This window comes from Cibotium barometz, chromosome 25 (genome assembly GCF_041138505.1).
Source record: "Cibotium barometz isolate CiBa-2024 chromosome 25, ASM4113850v1, whole genome shotgun sequence".
Classification (NCBI taxonomy): Eukaryota; Viridiplantae; Streptophyta; class Polypodiopsida; order Cyatheales; family Cibotiaceae; genus Cibotium; species Cibotium barometz.
In genome coordinates, this window is record NC_141070.1 from 5,450,721 (window position 1) to 5,475,350 (window position 24,630).

General features: G+C 41.8%; 1 protein-coding gene across 9 annotated transcripts in view; it reads left to right on the forward strand.

Annotated features, from left to right (window-relative positions):
* Positions 1-13,814, forward strand: part of LOC147624176 (uncharacterized) — a 111,624-nt gene extending 97,810 nt beyond the window's left edge. The window contains exons 4-5 of one of the 9 annotated variants that reach the window (XR_015269060.1): positions 10,314-13,259; positions 13,556-13,814. Coding sequence is in view for 7 of the 9 variants with exons in the window: in XM_086819109.1 (XP_086675235.1) it covers positions 12,884-13,041 (158 nt within the window). In the remaining 2 variants the exon portion in view is untranslated. The other 8 variants (XR_015269059.1, XM_086819110.1, XM_086819112.1 and 5 more) reach the window with 8 other exon arrangements.
* The last annotated feature ends 10,816 nt before the right edge of the window (positions 13,815-24,630 follow it).

A 24,630-nucleotide genomic window follows, 5' to 3' on the forward strand; every position in this document is an offset into this window, starting at 1 on the left:
TATCTATAGCTTTGGTTTTGCTTTGGACTCACACATGTATCCTTCTCTCTTGCGAGGTGTTATGTCTCATCCTAACTCTCCTTGAAACGCATCCAACAAGAGATTACCTGGTGATCTGCTGCAACTCTTGTGAGGATCTTTCCAATGGCCAAGTTCGTAACCCTTGAGATCTCCAAGCTCTACAACTCCTTGAGAAGAAATTCCACCATGTCTCTCCGCAAGCGTTGTCACACCGCCGCATTGCACTACATGTACTCGTCTCTCCTCTCACCTCAATTCACTGACACACACTCACTAGCATGCATTAGAGAGAGATATTAGCAAGAGCAAGACTCTGTTGCACAATCGGAGAGTCCTTGTATTATGAGAGATATTCACTTATACACATGGCCATAAGTGTTCACACTCACTTAAACTGTGGCTGTCCGGGCACTTTAAGCTCTTAACAGGCCTAATTCTATTACAGTCTTTTATCTAGAAGAGTGCAGCTGTTGAATGTTTCTTGCGAATTGAAGATTTACAATCAAATGCCTATGAAAAACAACATTATGCCATCAACACATGCCTTCAAATCACGTGCCCAAACCAAGTCAAGAACTTGGCAAGGTTTCTATTCCAACTAAAGTTAATGCCCTGATCTTGAGTTGAGCACCTACAGGTTTGCTCTCCACATTGAGGCTTATTTGAGAGCTTGGCCTATCTATTGTCCATTTAGCGTAATTGAGTTTGTACAAGTTTGTCTAGTCTACACACTTTGCCAAGAAGTAGGGATCAAGAAAGTCCGTGATTGGAACAAAAACTTGAAGTTTTTGTGAAGAAAAGAAGACTTAGTGTCCATGTAGTACATACCCCTCTATAAGTGAGCTGTTGTCACAAACCCCTGTCTTCTCGGGACATGTGGAGCATGTTAGATATGGACATGCATATGAATCATATGGGAGGTGCGCATATGGAGTCTGTCACCAGCCTAGACATTTCCCAGAATGAAAGGGGTCTGGTGGACTCCAAGACGTCTAAATATTTGGAAAATACAAGCTTTGGGAATGGGGGATCACACTCCTGAAATTTAGGAGAGTTGCTATTTTTGGCGAACTCCAATGGAAATTCTGTTCGCGTTATTACGTCTGGAATTGAGAAAATACCAAGAGTTGCCAAAGCACCTATGACAAATGGGAAATTTTTAGAGATAAAGTTTAAAGAAGAACCCATCTCCTAGATTGGGACACGTCACAAGAAAGTGGATCAAAGTGAGACAAGTAGCCTCACACTTGGCACTTCAGTTTCTGTGTCACTCTCCACTTGTCATCATAGCTTTCTCTTTTCATTTTCACTCATGGGAGCCCCAAATCTATAAATTGGAGTCCTCTCTCTTCATTTAGGGAGGCTCTCTTGCTGCACATTAGCCTCTACCATGTTGGTTGCCCGCATTCTCATCAACTACTACATGTGGAGAGTTCCTACTATAGCCAAACCCAGGCCAAGCCCAGTGGACAAGGTCTTCGACACACTTTTGCATGGCTATCAATTTGTACTTAAGCATTTAAATAGTGGCCACAGTCATTGAACATAATCACACATGCTGAAAAATAATATCATATGCACAAGATACCACACTGGAACTGGAACGGCTGGCCCCCCTTCGACGGAATTCTCTATTATTTGTACAACAAAGGATGTGGGTGCTCGGCAATTTTCCAAGTACACATGATTTCCAATCAAAGAGAGAAATTGAACTTGCGAGAACATTGTCCCACAAACTCGTAAAATTCTGCACTTGTAACTCAAGGCCAACGTCTTCAAGATTTCTCAAAAAACAAGCAGCTTTTCGCGATGAAACTCTGCACCAAAATCGCTCCTAGAGGTATTGTCTATGCTCGGGTCACCATGAAAACACCTTTGGTTCCCAAGAGCAAACATAAAAGCCTAATTTGTCTTGAAGAAACAAGCTAAATTCTGTTTTCAACCCGTAAATACTTCACAGAAAATAAAGACTCCACATCAAATCCTGACCTCTATAGGTGTACTTGAGGTGGACAAGTAGATTGGCTGCGAATTTGTCCTCAAAGGCAGGACTAAAACCACGGGCTCGCATCTCTATGAAGATCCATCTAGTACTCTGCGGCCATGGGCCTCCAAGGCTCGGAGTGTGGACTGAAAATCCTTCCAAGGCTCACCACCAAGTAGGAGTCCTGTGACAATCAGCTTGCCCAGTAGGGCACGGCTGTGTATAGTTGGATCAATGAGGCCTAGACCCCTCTGCTACATGGCTGAATGATCACTCTCCATGCCACCCTGGCCCTGGCTGGCCTTCCATCACTTCCGGCCCACAAGAAGTTCCGGATCAAACGCTGTACCTGGCCAATACAAGCCCGAGAAAAGGCCCAGCACGAGATGATGTACCACATGGTGGCACGCAGTACATGGTTCGCCACCACCACTCTGCTTGCTAGGGATAGGCTCGCTGAGCTCCAATATAGAAGCTTCTTCCAAATACTCAGAAGAAGCGAAGTGAGCTGCTGCTCGGGAGAGATATTAATGCCAACCTGGTAGCCGAGGTATCAGACTGGATTGCCCCTCGAGATCCATTGGAAAGCCTCAACTGGTCGCCAAGTCGGGGTGGGTGTTGAGCCTACCCAAAAACCACACGACTTGTGCCAGTTGATCTGTGCTCGTGATGCACGACAGAAAATCTCTTATCGCCTCCGCGAATCTCTTGAGATTCCCAATATCTCCAGCAAGGTAGGCTACTGTGTTGTCTGCAAACTTTGAGTCCAGCAGCTCCTCTTGTGCGTGGAGGGGAAGACGCAATCCCTGAAGTCCGGTCTTCTGGGCGGAGAGAAAACTACTCATGGCCTTGGCGACAAATAGGAAGAGGTACGGTGCTAGAGGATAGCCCTGTCGAACCCAGTGGGAAAGGGGGAATCTGTCGCCTCGGGTTCCCTAAATGAGAACCTGGCTGTGAGATGCTGAATAAAGTCCTGAGACTCCACGAATCCACTCCATGGGGAATCCCATCCAGCTCATAGTGCCCTCTAGAAAGCTCCAATCCACCCTATCATAAGCTTTCTCAAAGTCAAGGAGTATCACAATGAGGTCCTGCTGTCGCATCCTGGCCGAAGCTGTCGCCTCCCAAAAGGTAAAGATGTTGTCCAAAATACTCTGATCTTGAACAAAATCAGTATGAGTGTCATGGATCAAGTTTGGGAGGGAAGGCTGAAGTCGCTGCGATGGCGTGATGGGCTATTACCCGTTGCAATTAGGGGGGATTCAGATCAGCCAGCCCCTACACAAGAAATCCTCATGTAGAACATGTGGAATAGCCAGCAATTCAGCCCCCTTATATGGAAGAAGTTGAAGATCTTGTCAAGGAAGAGTAAACAACCATAGACACAACCAAGTCGGTGCCAAGATGGTTGCTGAAAACTTTGCAAGATAGCAAACTTGCAGCAAAACTGACAGGTAGAACAAGGGCTAGTTCCAGCCATGCATTGAATATGCATCATGGGGAGTCTGCATTAGCCTTGGGTAGTCTCTTTGATTTAGAAGAGCCTTCTTCTTATGAAGAAGTAGAGGAGAATGGGCACTAGGTGCAAGCCATGCAGGATGAAATCTCTTCTATCATGAAGAACAATACTTGGGATTTTGTGGACTCGCCGAAAGGCAAGAATGTCATTGGAACAAAGTGGCTGTACAAAGTCAAAAGGAAGTCTGATGGTACCGTTGAGACGTACAAAGCAAGACTTGTGGCTAAAGGGTATTCTCAGAAAAAGGGACTAGATTATGAGGAGACTTTTGCTCCTACTTCAAGAATGACTACAATCCGATCAGTGATTGCATTGGCTACACAAAGGATGGAAAGTGCATCAATTGGACATCAAAATTGCATTCTTAAATGGGGATTTACAGGAGGAAGTATAAATCAGCCCGTTGGTTTTGTAGTTCTTGGTGAGGAACAAAGTATGCAGGTTACACAAAGCATTGTATGGGTTAAAGAAAGCTCCAAGAGCTTGGTATGATAAAATACATGCTTATCTAACCAGCCAAGGTTATATGAATAGTCCAGCTGAAAGCACATTGTATGTGAAGAAAATTGGTGCCGATATTCTCATAGTCATCTTGTATGTAGATGACATGGCATTGTTATGCAACAAACTAAGTACATAAAAAGGTTTCACATGGAAGAATGTAAGTGGATTTCTACTCTAGTAGAACCAGGTGCACGGCTTACTATGCATGATATTGGTGAGCCTTTTGAGGCCGGCATTTACAGCCAGGCAGTGGGATGCTTCATTTACTTGTGTAACACGAGGCCGGACATATCTTTTGGGGTGTGTTTGTTGAGAAAATTTATGCACAGCCCAGGCACAAAGCATTGGCAAGCAATCAAACGCATTTTCTGTTATCTTCAGGATACCTTGGATCTTGGTTTGTTCTATCTCGGGCTGTGCCGGGGGGGGGGGGGGGGGTGTAGCTCGCAGCTTCATGCATACAATGATTCAGATTGGACTGGTGATTATGATACCAGGCAATCCACCAGTGGGAAATGTTTTTTCCTTGGCAGTTCGTGCATATCTTGGTTGAGCAAAAAGCAATCCCCTGTTGCCACATCTACTTGTGAGGCTGAGTACAGAGCAGTCTTCACAGCTACAATAGATTGTGTATGGTTGAGGAGATTATTGGCTGATCTTCGTGAGTGTCAACAGACACCCACCACCATTCTCACTGATAGCCAGAGTGCTATGGCCGTGGCACAAAATCCCATATTTCATGCATGTACCAAGCTCATTGAGATTCATTATCACTATGTCAGAGAGAGGCTACATGCAAGGGAGATCAATTTATCTTAGTGCCCTACACAGGATAATGTTGCAGATTTGTTCACAAAGGCTTTACCTTGAGAGAAGTTTGAAGCTTTCCGCAAAGCTTTAGGCTTACTCTCATACAGAGAGTGATATGCTACCTTGTACAGGTTCGCACTTCCAGTAAGGGGGGATTTGTATGCATATGCTCACTTATAGTAGTGCTACATGTGAATAGGGCTTAACCAAGGGCATTTTTTCCCATGTGATTTTTTCCCTTGGATATCAAGTGTGAAAGGACACTCTATCCATATAACTTTTGTACTTCTATATTATATGGATGTGACTCACATGCAAGAGTTGACTTGCATTTGTGATCACCACACATTTTGGGTCTTGCTCTCTCTCCCCCTATCTCTCTTTGTGTGTGAGCTTCCTGTTTCTGTAGCTAACCCTAATTTGCAAGAAACCCTTCTGTGTGTGAGTGTGTGAGTTCCAACACAGAAGACAAAGTTGAGAAAAATCCACTATAACTGAAAGAATTCATGTCCCAAATAAATGGGCGAGACAAAATAGTCCCATAAGTCCAGATATCATAATCATGTCTCTCTGTCCATACTCCAAGTTGAATCCATACTCCAAGTTGAATCCATATCCAAGGAGAAGTTACGCGTTCCCCAATCCCCAGTGTCACGTCAAACGCATGCTACTCTCCGCTGGCTTCTATGCTTACACATGCGAACACCAGGCCGAGAAATAGAAGACCGATTGACCGTGCACGCGGATGTAAAATGTCCATTGGATCTAAGCGCAGACATCAAGTCCCCAACATACCAGATTCCAATTTACCGACACTTGGTGTAGATAGTTCTGTGCCAACAAGATGTTAGTCCACATGATCCTTGGCGTAGACATAAGTACCCTGCCAACAAGATGTCAGTCCACATGACCCTTGGCGTAGACATAAGTCCCCTGCCAACAAGGCATCATGTCCACTCTACCACATGCATTCCGTTTTGGTACTCGGACCACACACCTTGGAGGAGAGGTGGGCTCAAGTGTGTAACAGAAGATAAGAATCACTCACAGGCATAGATATCTTGGTGCTCCATAAACATTTTTTGCTACACATAGTTTATAAGCATTTCGGCCGCCAATAGAAATCCATAGAAAAATCATCGATCCATGAGATATCCATGAGTTCCATAAGTCCAATACATCCCAAATAAAGAGTGCCATAGAATAGAATATATATATATATATGAAACCATTGAAGCATAGAGCCCAAGAATCACTTAGACAATGATAACTATATAGATGCACCAAACCATCGTATATGTATAAATCCTCAAGCAAAGGAAGGCTAAAGTGGTGAAACTCAAGTCATAGAACTTGGTACATCCGCAGGTCTATGAGTGATAGATTCAAGAGGGAGTGTTGGAAAGAGCAAATAATCATCCATCAATATTAAGAGTAAGCAAAGGTTCAAGGGTTTTAAGGTTATTAGTGAAATCCACACATCTATGAGTAATGAATAATCATCTGAGGGGGAGTATTGAAAGGAGCGAATAATCATCCATCAATATTAAGAGTGAGAGAAGGTTCAAGGGTGTTAACGTTATTAGTGAAAAAAACAAAGAATATGCTAGTTACATTCACCATGAAGTAAAGCGAAGGGTAGTCACTTTTTGCCTAGAATATAGGAGATAGTTTACAAAAAAAATTTGGGGTATTTAAATTGATTCTCAAGTCTCTTGAAGAGCTCATGGATTCCTCCTTCCAATAACCATGTACTGGAGCCTATTTAGGGCCTTTGATTAATGGAGAAACCATCTCACTTATGCTCATTAGTGCTTGGACATATCCGTATGAAAACCATATAAACAAGGTTTTTCAACCATAAACAATGTTTACCTGAAACAATTCAAGGCAAACAACACACAATTCTCCTTGTATAGGCATACAAGGGTTAAGTGTCCAAAAACACTTACAATAAATTGCAAAAAAGCACCAACTTTGCATAACTCAAAGTATACTTAGCTTTTCTTTGCCACCAGGTTCATCATGAAGCCAAAAGAAATATCTCCTCACCATATCCATAAAGATATCTCCATACAACTTGCCTGTAAGCTTGATAATATAATCCACAGTATACCTTTGCATAGCGGTAGTGACTCTCTCTTACAGCGTAAACTCTGAAGATGATTGGCCATACTTAATAGCAATGATGGTCAGCATGGTCCCCACTTGAGATCTTTTCTCTTCCTTATTGATGAAAGAAAGCCTCCGCTTCCGAGAAAGCCTATGCTTTGATGCCACTGTAACCAAATCTAGGCCAAGCCTGGGGGACTAAGGTCTTTGACACACTTTTGCATGACCATCAATTTGTACTTAAGCATTTAAACACTGGCCATAGCCATTAAACATAACCACACACCGAAAGCCGAAAAATAATATCATATGGATAGGAGACCACACTAGGACCGGAACGGCTGGCCCCCCTTAAATGGAATTCTCTATTCCTCACGATGAATGTGCGAGAACATTGTCCCGCAAACTCATAAAATTCTGCACTTGTAACTCAAGGCCAAATTCTTTGAGATTACTCAAAAAACAAGGAGCTTTTCATGATGAAACTCTCCATAATCACTCCCAGAGTTATTGTCTATGCTCGGGTCACCATGAAAACACCTCCGGCACCCAAGAGCAAACATAAAACACTAATCTGTTGTGAAGAAACAAGCTGTCCATTTCTGAAATTCTGTTTTCAGCCCGTAAACACTTCACAGAAAAGCTTGTGCCTGAATGATATGAGTCGGAGAAGCTCTGCATATGCACATGATGGAGAGAGAGTACTCTAGGACCTGTTATGAACTTACGGGGCTGTCCAGAACAGAAAACAGCAAACCACCACTCGTATGTTAGCGCAAGAGAGAAGGAGAGCTTCAAAAGCACACGCCCAAGCTAGCTATATCCACACATACAAGTTGGCCAAGTGAAAATAACCCTCTCAACCTTTTTTTGCAAGTTAGCCAGCTGAAAATAACTCTCCCAACTCTTTTTAGCAACTCGTGGAGCTACTTGTAGCTTCCAGGCACCCAATCTTGTGTTTTGTCTCACACCATACCACGTATGTGTGAAATCACAATTCATAGAGTTCCAGATTGTCTGGCAACCCATAATACCTTGGAAAAATTCTCCATTCACATCCTTTGTAAAATAAGTCTAGGCTAACCAAACACTGTCCAAATCATAAGGGTGGACCAAATGGTGACACCTAGACTCCTCCAGTCCCCTCAACAGAAGGTTTCTTATTTCTTTGACCTCTTGATGGCTGCACCGTTCCTATACCGGTTGATTTATGTACTGTACCGGCTGAATGGAGGGTTGTACCGATTGATTTGAGGGTTGTACCTACTGTACCAGCCCATGCACTTGCTGTACCGGCTGAATGGAGAGTTGTATGTGCTGTACTAGCCCATGTACTTTCTGTACCGGCTGAATTGAGGGCCAAACCAGCTGTTTCAGATTCTGTAGCTATGGTACTAGCCCACGTTATTGCTGTATTGGCTAAATGGAGAGCTGTACCTTGTGTACCAGCTCTATTGCATGAAGACCCGTGGTTTTTAAGGAAGAATCAGTACCAACACGGAGGTTTATGGATTATATTGTTGGCTTGGCATTCCTACAGCCTGTGTACCAGCTGAATTTTATGGTTGCCTCGTGTTGGATTGTGTTATGGCATTTTGTAGATGGATAATCCGGCATCTCGCATGGGGAGAGTAAGGCCCTCAAAGCTTGTACATATGTGGATTAAGTGGCATATGTTTAAGGTCGTGGCCAATTTCAATGTTTAATTGCATTAATGGTCAAGTGTTTTGCGAAACCCCCGGGCTCTCTGGAAGTTACAGAGTCAAAGAGCATGGCCTGATATTTTGGATTTTGGGCAGAACCCGTATGGATATTGAATCTTGTGAAGGCTAGGCGATATCCATGGTGCCTTTGTGGATTTTGGCCATGTACACATGGTGTATTGAAATTGCACGTGGAGTCTTGGATGTACAAGAAAGGAGATGGGTGATTCTCCAAGTTCACAAGTGCATTATGGGTACTCATCTTTAGCGTAGACATCTGAGATAAAAATAGGGGTATAAGCTTGGTCACTCAGGCAGCCAGTTGGCACGAGCACAGAGACTAGATTTGAACAGAAGCTAGCCCTAGTAGACACGGTTGCACAAAGCACCACTATAGGACTACCATCATCTTCAAGCATGCAGTAGGACTGAGCACTGGCTACAGGGCAGGTCGACTGCACATAGACTCCTCACAGGGCTGGTCGACTACATAACAGGTCTGCAAATTCTGGTTTGCATGCGATTTGGGTTAGAAACAGGTGTCTGGTGATTGATTTGACGTGGCCGTAGAGTTCCAGGGAGGTCTAGAGGGTATTGGGCATCCACACGTGTGGGAATCTAGCGTTGAAAACATGGACTGGTCGAGCTACTTACAAGGGGTGTTTCAAGTGACCTCTGGGCAGTAGGGGTTGCCCAAAAGCTTCGGGAGAAGGCAGCCAGGTGTGGATGCACTTTGTGCATGGCATAGTAGTCAAAACGGGCTGTTTGCAGGGTCCCAACACCATTATCCTGTTTTGCTGGAGAGGCTTCCTTCATCAACAGTGTTGAAACACTGAAATCCCAACTTCTCAAAACATGGCGAAAACTGGCATTTAGAGGCGGGCAAAATGGGCCCTTTTTTTTACATCACCTCTTGCAAGAAGCCATGCAAGGATTGTAGTGTACACAAGGTGCCTTGATGATCAGTTTTGGGTTGACATGAACCACATTATCACTGTCATTGAGTCCATAGTGTTTATGGTGCAGTTGGTGGATGGCGATGAGCCTTGTTACGAGAAGGTATATGAGGGGTGTAACAAGATGGTCGAGAAGGGCCAATGAGGGGATGGCTGAAGTGGTAAATGTTTGTCTAGGACCGGGAGGTCTTGGGTTCAAAACCCCACACGGCATCGCCTACGGGCAGATAAGAAAGCGCCTACAGGCGGTGAAAAACGATAACTACCCAGGAACATTGCAACTAGAAAAAGGAATCATCTTAGTTTTGAGAAGGTGGAAGGTCTTGTTAAGGTTAATGCACACCTTCGCTTGCAGGAGAGTGCACTTGGTGGTTTCAAGGCAGAACCATATCTTGGATGGGAACAGACAAGAGAAGAGGAAGAGCTTGCATCGAGTTCTAGTTACTCTGTATCTAGTCTTTCTAGGGATTAGATTGCTCACCATCGATTGTGCATTAATTCTCATGGTTTTGTATCATGTATTGATTTCTAATGGACAAGTACCTTGAGGTTTTTGAATTTCATATTTTCATATTGCTCTTCAACCCTATGACGTAGCATTGGGATCCGTTTGCGTGATTATTTGCTGTTATTAAAACGTTTTTGGGTCTCTGTTTCATTCCGTTGGTATGTTTTGATAACTATTGTGCACGGGCTGTAAACAGGGTGGATGTACGTGTAAAGACTCTTGATTGACAAGAGTGTCTCAAATAGGGCGGCCTGTAAAGACTTTTGGTTGTTAGGAGTATCTTTTGGCCTTGGTGACTTGTGGTCACATGAATTCTCTTGTTTGTCTTGTACTCACTTTTATTGGAGTAATCAAGTGGAGGCTAGAGGTGAGTCCCTGGGCATCCGTGATCTTGTATTGGAAGCAGACTCCTTTTGGTAATATTACCTAGAGGAGAGAGGGGGAGGGGTGTGGACGACCCATCCTTGGCCCCTCGTGTGGTGTACAGTGCATACTTTTATTTGTTGTTGTGTATATGTCATGATTAAGTGCTCATAATTTTGTTTACGGTAATTCAATTCCAAAATGCGCACATCCCCATTGCAATTGCCAATGCTGGAATTGCATCGATCATGGTCATCCTCAGTGTTGGAAGAATGTCACTTGAAAGTCAAATCCCTTCTTCAATTGGGCAAAAGCCCTTGGTGGCAGGCCACACACCAAGTTTGTCTAAGTTTATGTAACATATATTATTTCTTTGTTTGTCAATGGCCCTCTGGCTTGGACATCCAAAAGGCTATTTACAGTTACTTTACAAGAGAAGAGAGTTGCACAATGTGGGGTAAGCACAACAATTACCTAACCTACTGATATCTATTGCTGAACTAACTGAGAATAAACAGAAATACAAACAAATTCTGGTGTCGTGGTCACATTCTACCTCGCTCTTCAGATGCACAGCCTCTTGACAGGCACACAAAAAAGAAAACTACAAATTCAAGTCCTCTCTGACCCAGTGCAGTGGACACCATAAAACTTCAAATGTTTTCTTCAAAAGCTTACACTTTGAGCTTAGGCGTGAGCTTAAACTCAGTTTTACTCGAGCATTTTCTGATGAAGCACATGCAATTGCTGAGAATCTCTTTTGCAAGCAAATTTATTGCCGATATGTCTCCTCTTAGACTGCACAGAGCAAAGTGCACTTCACTCTTATGGATTTCTAAGACTTAACTGGAAAACTGAAAGTAACTCTTTCTGTTGATGCTCCTTAGAACCTGTGAACAAAACTTCCATCTATGTGCAGTCGCTTAGCCCAGCACTCTCTGTCACCATTTGGGCGCCCAAATGGCCTCGCATGCTTTGAGCCTTTGAACTCTGGACTCAAGCCCTTCGGCTGTATGTGTCTAGGACTACATGCTTGAGTGCCTGGATTGGATTTGTGAGGCTGGGACTTGGTCCGCGCCTAGATCCTGGACATGACATTTTGGAGGCCTAGGTAGTCTATGCCTGAAATGGTCGTTGGATACAAGCTACGTGAATGGGAGATTGTCCATTGCAAGATGTGCATTGCATCACATGTTTGTGTGCTAGGCAAATGTTTTCGCATGAACTATTTGGTTTGCTTGCTTGGCCTGCGTGTTCAGTTCATGGATCGGGGATGCACGCTCGTGAACTATGCGAACTGTGCACGTGAACTTGTCTTTAAATAGCTTGTGGGTATGTGAACAGGTGGTAAGTATGACTTTTACACTTGTTATATTTTTAAAAGCTTTGTTATGTTATAACATGCCTTGTAGGTTCACATTCATTAACAAAAGGGCGGCAGAGCAGGAAGGGCATCCCACATTATTGTTTGGGCACCTCCTTATGGGCACCGAACACACCTTTAGCAATTGTGTCACAAGTGTGGGGGGTGGGCCCAACACTTGGCACCCAGTTGGTGCATGACCAACCACTCTTTCACCCTGGGTTGAATAAGAGTGGGGCCATGAGACTAAATGACACATTATGAATCAAGAGGGATCTAAGGTTGAAAAGAGGCGTCGCGATCTTGCCTAATCTAGACCGTTGGATTCCCGTCAGGCAAATGAACCAGGGGTGAACTAGGGGTGAACTCAAGGTATACCATGGGGATTTTTGGGACTTAGAAAATTTTGGAGGGGTTGACCTCAATGCAAAAGAGGATTCGAACTTGGAACCATCCGCTCAAGCTTTCAACATCTAACCACTATGCTATACTTTCCAGCAGGTTGTGGAGTGTTTTTAAATTTAAATCTTGATATTTTGGTCCCTAGTTCACTTTCTTACCGGAAAATGTTTCCCTAGTTTACTTTCTTGCCGAAAAATGTCTCCCTAGTTCTCACCTCTCGAGTTCACCCCTAGTTTACCCCCGAGTTTACCAGCAGTTCACTCGTAGTTCACTTGGGAATCCAACGGTGTTGATGAAATCCCGATCACGACATCTTTCCAACCATAGATCCTTCCTGATGCATGATGTGTCACTTAATCATGAGGAGACGGGAAAAAAAACTACAATACACAGAGCCACATGCAGATTTTGTGTGTGTGTGTGTGTGTGTGTGTGTGTGTATGTGCTGCTACTACTGCCACTATCATCGTGTTGACTAGTACACATGAATAAGAGTGGGGCAAAAAAAATAAAGCCACATGCAGATTTTGTGTGTGTATGTGCTGCTACTACTGCTACCATCATCGTATTGACCAGTACACATGTATTTTCGTTCATTGCCAATGATGCAGTGGATTAGACATACTTCCATTTGGCAGGTGATAAGCTGACGATGTCAAGCATGCGTGAGAATGCCTTGAAGGCAGCTGCTCCAGATGCGGCTGACTTGATTGCAAAAGAAGTGCTCTTGCTTGCACAAAAGCATGCCTTGAGAAAGGTGCCTAGAGGTCTTTTTCACCTATTAAAGTTCATCTAACATGGAAACTGCCTTTATCTCGACATGTAGCAGTGCACTTGGGCTTGGAACTTGAGAGTGAGCCATGTGGCAACAGATCTAAGGAGGAATCTTCATTGGCATCATCCAGTTAAGTGCAGATATTCAACCCAATCATGTGTTGCACCAGAGTGCAGAAGCACATGTCCAGCCCCATTCCACATATCACAATATATGTTGACTATAGGTTGGCATTCAAGGTAAACTTTTGATTGTTTGCTGTATATTTTTACGTGAGTACGTCAAATTTTGGAGCAGTTTTTACTCTTGATAAATCAATCTGATTTGTCAGGCAAAGCTGAATTAGTGGGCCAGTATTTTAAGGCTGTTGTTGTTGATTGACTTCTCTTTTAGAATACTCACTCACATTACTCATCCAATATCAGTGAGCATATAGTAATGAGATATATGTTTGGGATATATAATATGTCGAGCCTTGATCCTCCCTATCTTGACATAAATGTATTTTGAAACAAGTATTTTTATCATATTGCAGATCAGTAGTGTTCCAAGTCTTTTACATAACAATGAAGAGTACAAAAGAACACGCAATAGACACCACCCACCAATGGGCAAGGACACTTACAATGGATTGAAGTGACCCATTATCCTTTAAAAATATAGGAATTCAAATTGTATTGACTATTGAACGAGTGGTTCCTTTTCTTTTTGTAATCTGCTCTTAAAATTGTTTATTGCTTTACACTATTATAATAGAACTGAATACAAAAATAGGTGTGCTTTTCAATGTAAAAGTGTTGTATGTGATTGTTAATCTCTCTATTCAGAAGGGGGAAATCCTTTTCAATGTAAAAGTGTTGTATGTGATTGTTAATATCTCTATTCAGAAGGGGAAATGTTATTTTCTCATCCAATGTAGTGCATATAACAAGAAAAAGATTTGTCAACGGACGCATGAAGTAAAGTTATATTGTGGGTGTTTGGCAAAGTTGATTCTTCTATAAATTGGTGTTGCTGAGTTTGTCACAGCAACTTCCCACGTCCCAGTTAATGGGCCAAGAACATGCAAGATAACTTGGTCAATCCAAAACTTAACTGTGTGAAAAGTGGCCTAGTTCCGGTTTTCTTCATAAACTTGGGGTTCGCATGTGACTCCTTGTGGCCCAGAATATAAACTACTTTTGGGTATCTAGTTAGAAGTCAACTTTACCTTGCTTGCCAACGCAATCACCAGGTGCGTGGAAACTATCCCTTGGGAAAACAGCAGTGGTTAGTTTGCAGGTAGGTTTCACAAAGGCAAAAGCACTAGATGTGTTTTCCCACGGCCTAAACTTGGGCCGGCACTGGCTTGATCCCAAGAAAAGCGGGTTGGGCATTTGGACAGTTGGCTTCTTGCCATTAAAGCCCAACGACCCATCAAATGTGTGAAAACAATTGTTTATAGGGGATTGAGAGCTACAATACCAAATGTGTACATGGCCCGTCACAAATACCCATTCGTAAAAGGGTGTCTGGAATACGATTTTCTACAAACAACTTCTAAATAAATGATAACCAAGAGCATATAAAACCATAGTTTGATTTTTTAAACAATATATATATATATATATATATATATATATATATATATATACACATAGATGCTTTGACTCCCTACACTATTGACTATCTAGATACTTTGATTGCCAAAGCTCATGATAAACCGAGTATTGGTTGAAAATGGTTGCCACTTAAGAGACTTGTATGTACACTTGGAAGCTCCTAGGATACTCCAAAGTATCTTTTTGCTAATGCAATGACTTCGCTAGCAAACGTGGAGTGAAGATGATTGGATCATCGGCTTATATGGTGAATGTTTTGGTGTAGAAGAAACCATATTGATTTTTGAATGCTTTATTAGCAATATGTTGAACTCCTTCAATTTAGAGGTGAGTTCTTTTGTCATTCACTAAACTTTATCTACCAAGGCAACGCGATTATCTATTACATATTAACCATGGAAAACCGAGGCACAAGGAGAGGAGAGAGAAGAGAAATCTTGGATTTCTAAAAAATAAGAGGAAAAAATCTCTTCTTTGATCCTTTGTATTCCAGCTTCCATTCTTGCGTTTTGTTTCTTAATGTCTTTTCCATACCACAGCAACACGTGGGTTGAGTACTAGTTATCTCAATATAAACAATTGTGTGACACCCACCTAGTGAAGTGAGACCTTGTTTTTGTGCTATTTCCACGTGTACATGGGAGGTGCCTTCTAGTTTGTACTATCTCTGGTTGCTACTATTTTTGTCCCTTCTTTTGAAACGATTTTTCTTGAACTTTCAGCACAATTAGTGTCCCTTTGCAACCATTATTTTTACATCCAAGGCTTAGGTTAAGGGTTGCACTATTAAGTAAATCACTTGTTAAAGTCAAATATTATTAGCCAAGGAGAGCACCATGAGAACCCGTGCTATGTGGTTCTCGTATTTATCCATGTAAAAGCCAATGTAAATGGTCATAGAATCTACCTAATGCCCATGAGGTTCTCTTGAGGATTTGTAGGAGGTATTTAGCTTTACCCTAGTCATGTTTTTCAATATGATTGCTCTCAAGCACTCACACTTAATTGGTTTCAATACGATTGCTCTTAAGTGCTCGTAGTTAATCCAATAATTGGTATCAGAGCTTTGGCACTAACCTAGGCTTATATTAGGATCATTTGGATTCATATTAAGAATGTCATTTGGTAGTTAATCACTAATATTAGTGATTATGGGCTAGCTCACAAAACCTACTTGGTGTGAATTAACTCATTGGAGCTTGTTCAAGCTATCCTAACAAGCTACATACAGCCCTTGCTAAGCCTCTTCCCCTAGCTCATCAATCAATTTGTGAAATTGCGCATTGAATTCATCGCTACACGGTGAATTGTAATTACATATCCTACTAAGGGAGAGAAGATAATTCTTAGAAATCATTAATTGGACTCAAGAGAGGCCTACACATCAAATCTTGCAGCATTACATCCATTGGTTGGTGAGCACTAAGCTTTACTTCAATTTTTTGCTGACTATGATTAATAGAGAGATTAGTGTATTTTCTGCTAACATTTTATTAGTGTTAAGGCCTTCCCTTGCATCATCACATCCACTTCAAACCTTAATATAGACAATTTTGATGGTCACAACTTCCATAGGTGGCAAGTTAAGGTCAAGTTCTTACGCATTAGAGAAGGGTTATGGGGTTTTGTTAATGGGGATGTAGAGAGGCCTAACGCTAGTGAAAGAGATGCATTATGGAGTGCAAAGGGGATGAGAAGGCATTTTCCATCATAGCACTAGGGCTTAATGACAATTGGTTGTAAGTGCACAAATGTCTCTTGATTCATGGAATGATTTAAATAAACTCTTTGGAGCTCAAGGCAAGAACTCTATTGAAGCATGCAATGATTTAGATAAACTCTTTGGAGCTCAAGGCAAGAACTCTATTGAAGCATGCAATGATTTAGATAAACTCTTTGGAGCTCAAGGCAAGAACTCTAAGATCAATCTTAAAGTACAATTCTATGAATTAAATTTTAAGGTTGATAAGTCCTTTGCATCACATCTCAACAACATGAAGAGCCTAATTTCTCAAGCTATTGAGGCACCATTAGGGGAAGATGTCGCTATTGCCATGCTCCTAAACACCATGCTTGAAGACTTTGACCAAGTTGTGGCCACCTCAAAGAACACTCCAGAGCCAACCTTGGAAGGTGTGGAAAGCTATCAACTTGAAGAGGACAAGAAGATCAGAGCCGCTTTTCAATGGAGTTCCAAAGTTACTTCACCACCAGAGGTCAAGGAGCTTCCTACAACAAGAAGACTTGAGTAGCACATCCATGCGAAACCCTCATACTAGAAGAATGTTTGTAGTACTTTAGCTTGCACGCTCAAAAAGCTATTTTTTAAAAGAAAGCTACTTTTGAAGCAAAGCTATACTTGAAGAAGTCAACATATGTGTAAAGCACATTATTTTTGAGCCCCAAAAGCTATCTCAAGAAATATAATTAAGTACACCAAGAGGAAGCGTGGGCTCTCTTGTGTGAGGACAATCTTGTGTCTTAAGTAATTATTTAATCTATTTGTGTTTAAAATTTCATATTGTTGCAATCATTAATTTGGGTTCATGTCAATCTCCCCTAACTGTTAGAATTTCATGGTGCTCATGCTAGATCATTGTGTGGAGGAGAGAGACTCACAAAATACAAGAAAATATCTTGCTTATTAAGTTGCTCAAAATACAACCAGGCTTCTTGCTCAATATAAATGCCTCCTAGCTTCACCTTTATAATAGGTGAGCTAGTGGACCTTAAGTCCCTTCACACACACACACACACCCTTCTCCTCCCCTTTTACATAACCTTAGTCTCTTAATACCCCCCCTCAATACCAACTATGAAAAGAATTGGAATAGGTGGTATTGGACATAGGATGCCTTTATAACATTAGGCGTACAAGGTTAGGAATATAGGTGTGGTTACATTGAGATTTAAAACAATTTCTCAGTGGAGTTAGAGGCTGATACAAAGTTAGCCCCTGACTCTTTGGTTAGGACATTTAGAAGTGATATGTCCCGTTTGTTTACACTTGTTACATTTCATTTTGTTGGATCATTGCTGTTATCAGCCATGGCCCCACTGACTGAAACTGATGCAAAAGCTACCTGTAATGAAGCAAAGACTGAACAGAAAATAACTCGTGCTATGTAGCACGGTCCACAATAGAATACGTATGCCTATTTTGTAGAAAACTGCACTGTCAAAATTTCTGCATAAAATGACGAAAACACTTGTACAGAACTTGTAATGCAAAAACGGAGCCTGAAACGACCTCAGATAACATGCGAAATACATCTTTGCTGTTATCAGCCATGGTCACTGTAACTGATGCAAAAGCTACCTGTAATGAAGCAAAGACTAAACAAAAAACAAGTCGTGCTATGTAGCACGGTCCACAATAGAATACGTATGCCTGTTTTTGCAGAAAACTGCACTGTCAAAATTTCTGCACAAAATGACGAAAACACCTGTACAGAACTTGTAATGCAAAAACGGAGCCCGAAACGACCTTAGATGTAATTTCTGAGAACGCCAAGCCCTATGGGCTTAATCTGCAGAGTATAGGGACCTGCAAGCGCTCGTGAAAGCTCATCTCAATCGGAGAACGTGAGTCGGAGGGTGCTAGCGGCGTAGCCCTGGGAGAGCCGATGCCTGCTCTGATACCAATTGTTGGAATTAGGGTTACAGGAAAGCACACAAAGCTTGGAGAAGAAGAAGCAAGAATGCACACAACACACAGTGTATTAGATTGTGTCAATGTACAAAAGATAAGTTAGCCCTAGAATAATGGGCGTATATACAAGCCGGGGGAAAAAACCTCCTAAAGAGAGAAAAAGTGCCCCGACGGTCCTAAGTGTGTTCACACACATCACTGCCTATATATATGGCAACACCAACAGAAGAAAGTACACCTGTATATAGTAGAGAGGGGAGATGGTAAAAGAAGGGAAATAATTGTGGGAAGTTGTGGAGAGACGCTTGGAATTGAGGACGTGTGAAAAAAGAAGGTAGACTAGTTGTGTTTGAGATGGACATCGAGAAGAGAGCAGAGAAAAGAAATAGAAAGAGAGTGAGGAGCGAAAGAGGTATGTTTTTTGGGTGAAGCAATTTTAGAGAAGTTTGATGTAATTGTTTTGTGTGAGCAGAAGACACAGCAGGTTTTGTTTGAATTGACTTGAGTTTTGCCCAGAGTAGAAGTTGCAAAGGTGAGAGGGTCTCGTAGGAGGTGGGTTCCCTAAGACCTCTGTGGTTGCAATACTGTTAGAACTTGGACAACTCAAAGCCTTCATAAACAATCCTCTCTAATAATGTATGTTGGTGGTTGTATGCAGTTTGCTGCACTTATGGTGGTTGTTTATGGTTCTTTGTGAGGCTGAGAATACACAATTTTGCTGGGATAATACTGCAAAGGTTCCTTGGTATCGTTGTGTTCTCTTTTTCCCATACTTTATCCCCAAATCTCAAGGGTGTTGAGATTTGCTCTGTTGTATACATAGGGAAGTTTGTTTATGTTGGATTTATGTAATCTTATGTTTTGGTTTTAGTTATGTTGTTTTGATGGAGTTTGTTGAGAAGAAGCAAATTATTTGAGTATTGGTCTGGTCTTGTTTAACATCTATGAGGTCTGGGCTGATAATCCGAAGCAATCAGAAGTCAGTTTGATAGGTTGAGCATTGGTCTTGGTTTAGTTGTCATCTAAAGACTGTGATAATTCAAAAGGGAGTTTGCTTGGATTAGTTGAGGCCCAAAGAAGTGGTTTTGTTCTCTCTGTATTGAAGAAGAAAGTTTTGAGTTAGGTCTGACTGTCAGCTGTCAGGCAAAATTGAAGGAGAAGATATTCGTGAGTCAGTAGACCGGCATCAGCAGCAGCAGCAGCAGCTGTCAACTGTGGGTGTAGAGAGATGAGTCTTGGTGGGATTTGAGTGTTTTGAGGCCATAAGAGGGTCAGTGGACACAGAGGGGAGAAATTCTACTCCAGTTGGGTCAGATAGGTTAGAAGTCAGAATACAATTTGTTGGGGTCAGTAGTGAGTCTTTGGTGTGGTAACTCTTTGAGGTTTGAGCAGCTTGAGAGTCAGGGAAGGCCAAAGGACGCATCAGCGAAGAGTTCTGCTTCAATTTAGATAGTTGGGTCAGTCAAGACTATTTCGGACATCTGGCTCTGTCTCAGCCAATTTAAGCTTTGAGGACAGTCATATTGGAGGCAATTGTATCAGTTGTAGGCAATATAGATCTATTGGGGTGATGTCTTGATTAGATAAGTATAGCCTAAGAGTCGCGGATGCCATAGGATGCTTGAGGAGAAAGTTTTGTTTAGTTGAGGGCTTCTGAATTGGTTGGTTCTGTGTCAGACTTCTGAGGCAGTTCCCAATAAGTGAAGGTTAGAGTAAGGTCAGAAGAAGGTCAGCAAGGGGTCTAGGAAGGACCTGGGGATGTAGATTTAAGGTTAGCTGACATTGGAGGACGATAGAGGATCTTGGAGGACTCATTTTGGAAGCGTCAACATCTGATTTTTTGTGTGGTAGAGCTGAGAGTATTTTTGGTCAGCAGCACCTAGGGTCAGGATCTTGCTCTTGGAGCTTGGTTTTGACCTCATGTGTATGTTTGTACAGCTCTATATAGAGGAAGGGGAGAAACTGAAGACTGAACATGAAGTACAGTCAGGTGGAGAAGAAGTCTTACAAAAGATGCTAGCTAAGGATCTAAGAGAGAAAGGAATATAAAATATGTTGCAACAGTTTCCAGACCTATTCATCTCCTCTTACACATAGGTTAGGGGAGTGTCTGCAATGCAGCAGGGAATCCATGTAAAGCCAGAGGCTGAGCCATATGTACAAAGGTTGATAAGATTGGGGGTTGTACAACATCAGGTGTTGAGAGAGGAAGTGGATAAACTATTGAAAGCAGGGTTTGTATATCTAGTTGACAATTTTGAATGGGCTTCTCCAATTGTGATAACCCCAAAGAAGAATGGTTAAATGGAGAGTCTGTGTTGATTTTGAACCTCTGAATGCAATGACCAAAAGAGAATGGTAAATGGAGAGTTTGTGTTGATTTTGAACCTCTGAATACAGTGATCAAAAGAGATCATTATCCACCATTGCCTTTTCAAGATGAGATTATGAAAGATATAGTGTATGTGATGGATACTCAAGATACTTCCAGATCTCAATAGCTCGAGAGGATAAGAGGAAAACCACCTTTATTACCCCCTGGGGGTGCTTTTCTTACAAGATTATGCCCTTTGGGCTAACAAATGCCCTTTCAAAGGTTTATGAAGTTGGTATTTGAGTCCTACCTAGGGTCTTTTATCAAAGTATTAATTTATGATTTTTGTATATACAGTGGTGGACGATGGATTCATTGTGAGAAGTTGAGATTGGCCTTGAAGAGATTGGATGATCTGGGTGGTTAGTTGAACCCAGCTAAATGTCATTTGGCTCAAGCCAAAGTGTGTCTGCTTGGTCATGTGGTTTTAGAGAATGGGATTGAAGAGCAGATCCTGAAAGAGTGAAAGCTTTGCTTTTATTGTAAAAGCCCCTCAAGATGTGAAGCAATTGTTGACTTCTATCCCCAAGGTAAGATATCTAGCTAGGTTCATCTTTCTTTTGCCTCAAGCTTTATATCCACTACAGCAAGCATCCCAAAGGGATCCTTTTAGTTGGCAAGAAAGGGAATAAGAAGCCTTTATGTAGGTGAAGGATATTTTGTGTACTTTGCTAGTAGTCATGCCTCGTGACTGGAGAGCACATAATTTTTTATAAACCCTAGTGTGGGTGAGGATGTTGTGGGAGCAGTATTGCTATAGTAGGGGAAAGAACACTCATACATGAATGAGGCTTGCATATTTTATTAGCAGTATTGCTATAGTAGGGGAGGGGGCTTATTCTGAGGCAGAATAAGTAATAGTGGCTGTAGTTTTTGCTCTAAGGAAGTTTAGATCCTACTTACTCCCAAAGCCCTTTACTATTCTTACTCACTATTCTCTGCTTTCTCATCTGATCTAGTCAAACATTCCTTCTAAGAGGTTTGCCAAGTGGTTGATTTAAGGAGTTCCAGTTTACTTGCAAAAAAAGGGGTCATTTTATTCATAAAAAAATCACAGGTAAGGGGTTTTTTAAATACCCCTTGAACGCACATGATAAATTGATGCACCTATGTCTAGTCGTACTCGTTCAGGTTTTCAGCATGCCTCTTATGCATCAAATTGTTATGCTTTGGTTGTGTCTAGTATGTGTGAAGAGGAAGAACCTCTTTCATTTGATGAGGCACAAAAATCAAAAAATTGGTTGGCTGCAATGCAAAGTGAATATGATGCTATAATGAAGAATGGTACATGGTCTTTGTGTGATTTGCCTATTGGTAAAAAGGTCATTGGATGTAAGTGGGTTTTTAAGTTGAAACGAAAGCCAGATGGCAGTGTTGATTGCTATAAGGCTAGACTTGTTGCAAAGGGTTATGCTCAAGAAAAGGGCATTGATTTTGATGAGACCTTTGCTCCCACTTGTCGTATGACTACCATTCGTGGCATTTGTGCATTGGCAGCTCATAATGGTTGGAATGTACATCAGTTGGACATAAAGACTGCGTTCTTGAATGGAGATTTGCATGAGGAGGTGTATGTATCGCAGCCTCGTGGTTTTGTTCAAAGAGGGCAGGAAAACAAAGTGTGCAGGTTAAAAAAGGCTTTATATGGTTTAAAGCAAGCTCCAAGAGCTTGGTATGAAAAGATACATGCATATTTGACTGCACATGGTTTTCAGAATAGTCCAACATAAAGCACTTTGTATGTTAAACGTGTGGATGATGTACATCTAATCATTGCTCTCTATGTCGATGACATTCTTCTCACATGACTAAATGAGAGTCATACTGCTGATTTTAAGGCTGATTTGAGTGCCTCTTTTGAAATGTCAAATTTGGGGCATTTGCATCATTATTTGGGGATACAATTTAAGCAGTGTGATGGAGGTATTGCTTTGTGTCAGACAAAGTATATTGAGCTATTGTTGCGGAGATTTGGCCTTGAAGACTGCAAGCCTATTGCTACTCCAATGGAGACAGGTTTGAAGTTGAGTTCCCCTAGACACGTAGGATCATTTCTGATGCATTTATAATGAAGTTGAGTACACTAATTGTGAGAAACTGAAGTTTACTTCATGATGCTGGAGATCACTTTGATATAACACTCTATCAGACAGTTGTTGGTTGCCTCATTTATGTATGCATTTACGAGGCCGGACATTCAGTTTGCAGTCTCACAGGTGAGCAGGTTTATGCATAGCCCAGGGTCTCAGCATTGGAAGGCAGTTAAACGCATCTTTCGCTACCTGAGTGGCACCATACATCTTGGGTTGTTTTATCCCAAGGAGGGATCGTTGGCACCAGATTTACATGCTTTTTCAGACTCAGATTGGGCTGGTTGCTATGACATAAGAGTGTCCACAAGTGGTTTTTGTTTCATGCTCGGTAGCTCATGCATATCTTGGTTGAGCAAGAAGCAACCTACTGTGGCCACTTCTAGTTGTGAAGCTGAGTACAGGGCAGCTTTCACAGCTACGGTTGAGTGTGTGTGGCTCAGACGGCTTATGGCTGACTTGGGTGTTGGACAGGAGTCTGCCACCTCTATCTACACTGACAGTCAGAGCGCATTAGCAGTTGCGAGAAACCCAGTTTTTCATGCTCGCACAAAGCACATTGAGGTGCATTATCACTATGTCAGGGAGAGACTCTCAGCAGGAGAGATCAGCTTGGCATATGTGCCAACACAGGACAACCTCGCCGATCTTTTCACAAAGGCGCTTCCTCATGAGAAGTTTGAAGCTTTCCGCAAAGCTTTGGGCTTGCTTCCCTTTGTGGACTGATCTACTTCGGGCATGGCACTTCCCTATACATGAGTGCCAGCTCTTGTTCACACCATCACTCCCAGGGGAGATTTTTTGCCATATATATAGGCAATATATATAGGCACTGATGTGTGTGAACACACTTAGGACCGTCGGGGCACTTTTTCCCTCTTTAGGAGGTTTTTTTCCTTGGCTTGTATATACGCCCATCATTCTAGGGCTAACTTATCTTTTGTACATTGACACAATCTAATACACTATGTGTTGTGTGCATTCTTGCTTCTTCTTCTCTAAGCTTTGTGTGCTTTCCTGCAACCCTAATTCCAACAATTGGCTACGGCGGTAATGGCTAATTTTAAATTTTCTGGAAAGTGGCCATGCAATAACCACCTAAGGACTCCATTGAGGAAAGCAACTTTTACATTGATATGAAGCATCGCCCATCTTTGCACTTCTATCTAAATTATGGTCAACCAACCTATGGGGAAGGTAAATGTCTCCTTGAAGTCAAAATATTATGCATGAGAAAAAGAATTTTGTAATAACAAACTTGCCTTGTACTTGTTGTCCAAAGTCAACCTAGACTTTCTTTTGAGCTCACATGTCCTAGTAACCTTATGCTTTGGCCAATCCAAAATATTCCAAGTGTGGGTCCTAAGAATGGGGTCATGTAAAATATCTACATAGCCTCCATCAATTAGGTTCTCTCATATGTGTTTCTAAGGGAGGTGGTCTCATGTACCTTTGGACAAGGTTCACTCAAGACACATTTTGCTCTTGTATCCTTATAGATGTACAAACAGAAGGTATCCCCTCAATGATTATAAATGGTAACTTTCCAATTAAGATTCACTTAAGGCAACAAAGGTGTTAGATTCCACTATGGTGCATCAATACTTCATCTTTAAAGTCCTTTACAAAAGGACATGTAGTCAATAGCTCCCTTGGAACAAAGGAAAAGCTATCTTAGTGGTGTTACTTTGGTAACATTTTTCTTAGCCCTTAGCAGCACAGTATGAAGAACCTCCTCCAACATTTCATGTGGCTCCTCTTCAAATAATACATCTTGGCTCATGGGTGGTTGTTTGATTTTCCTAAGGGTTATAGATTTGGTAACCTTTGGACTATGTGCTATATCTCCAAAAAAATTATGGCTTATTGGGTTAAATTTGATTCTATGAATAT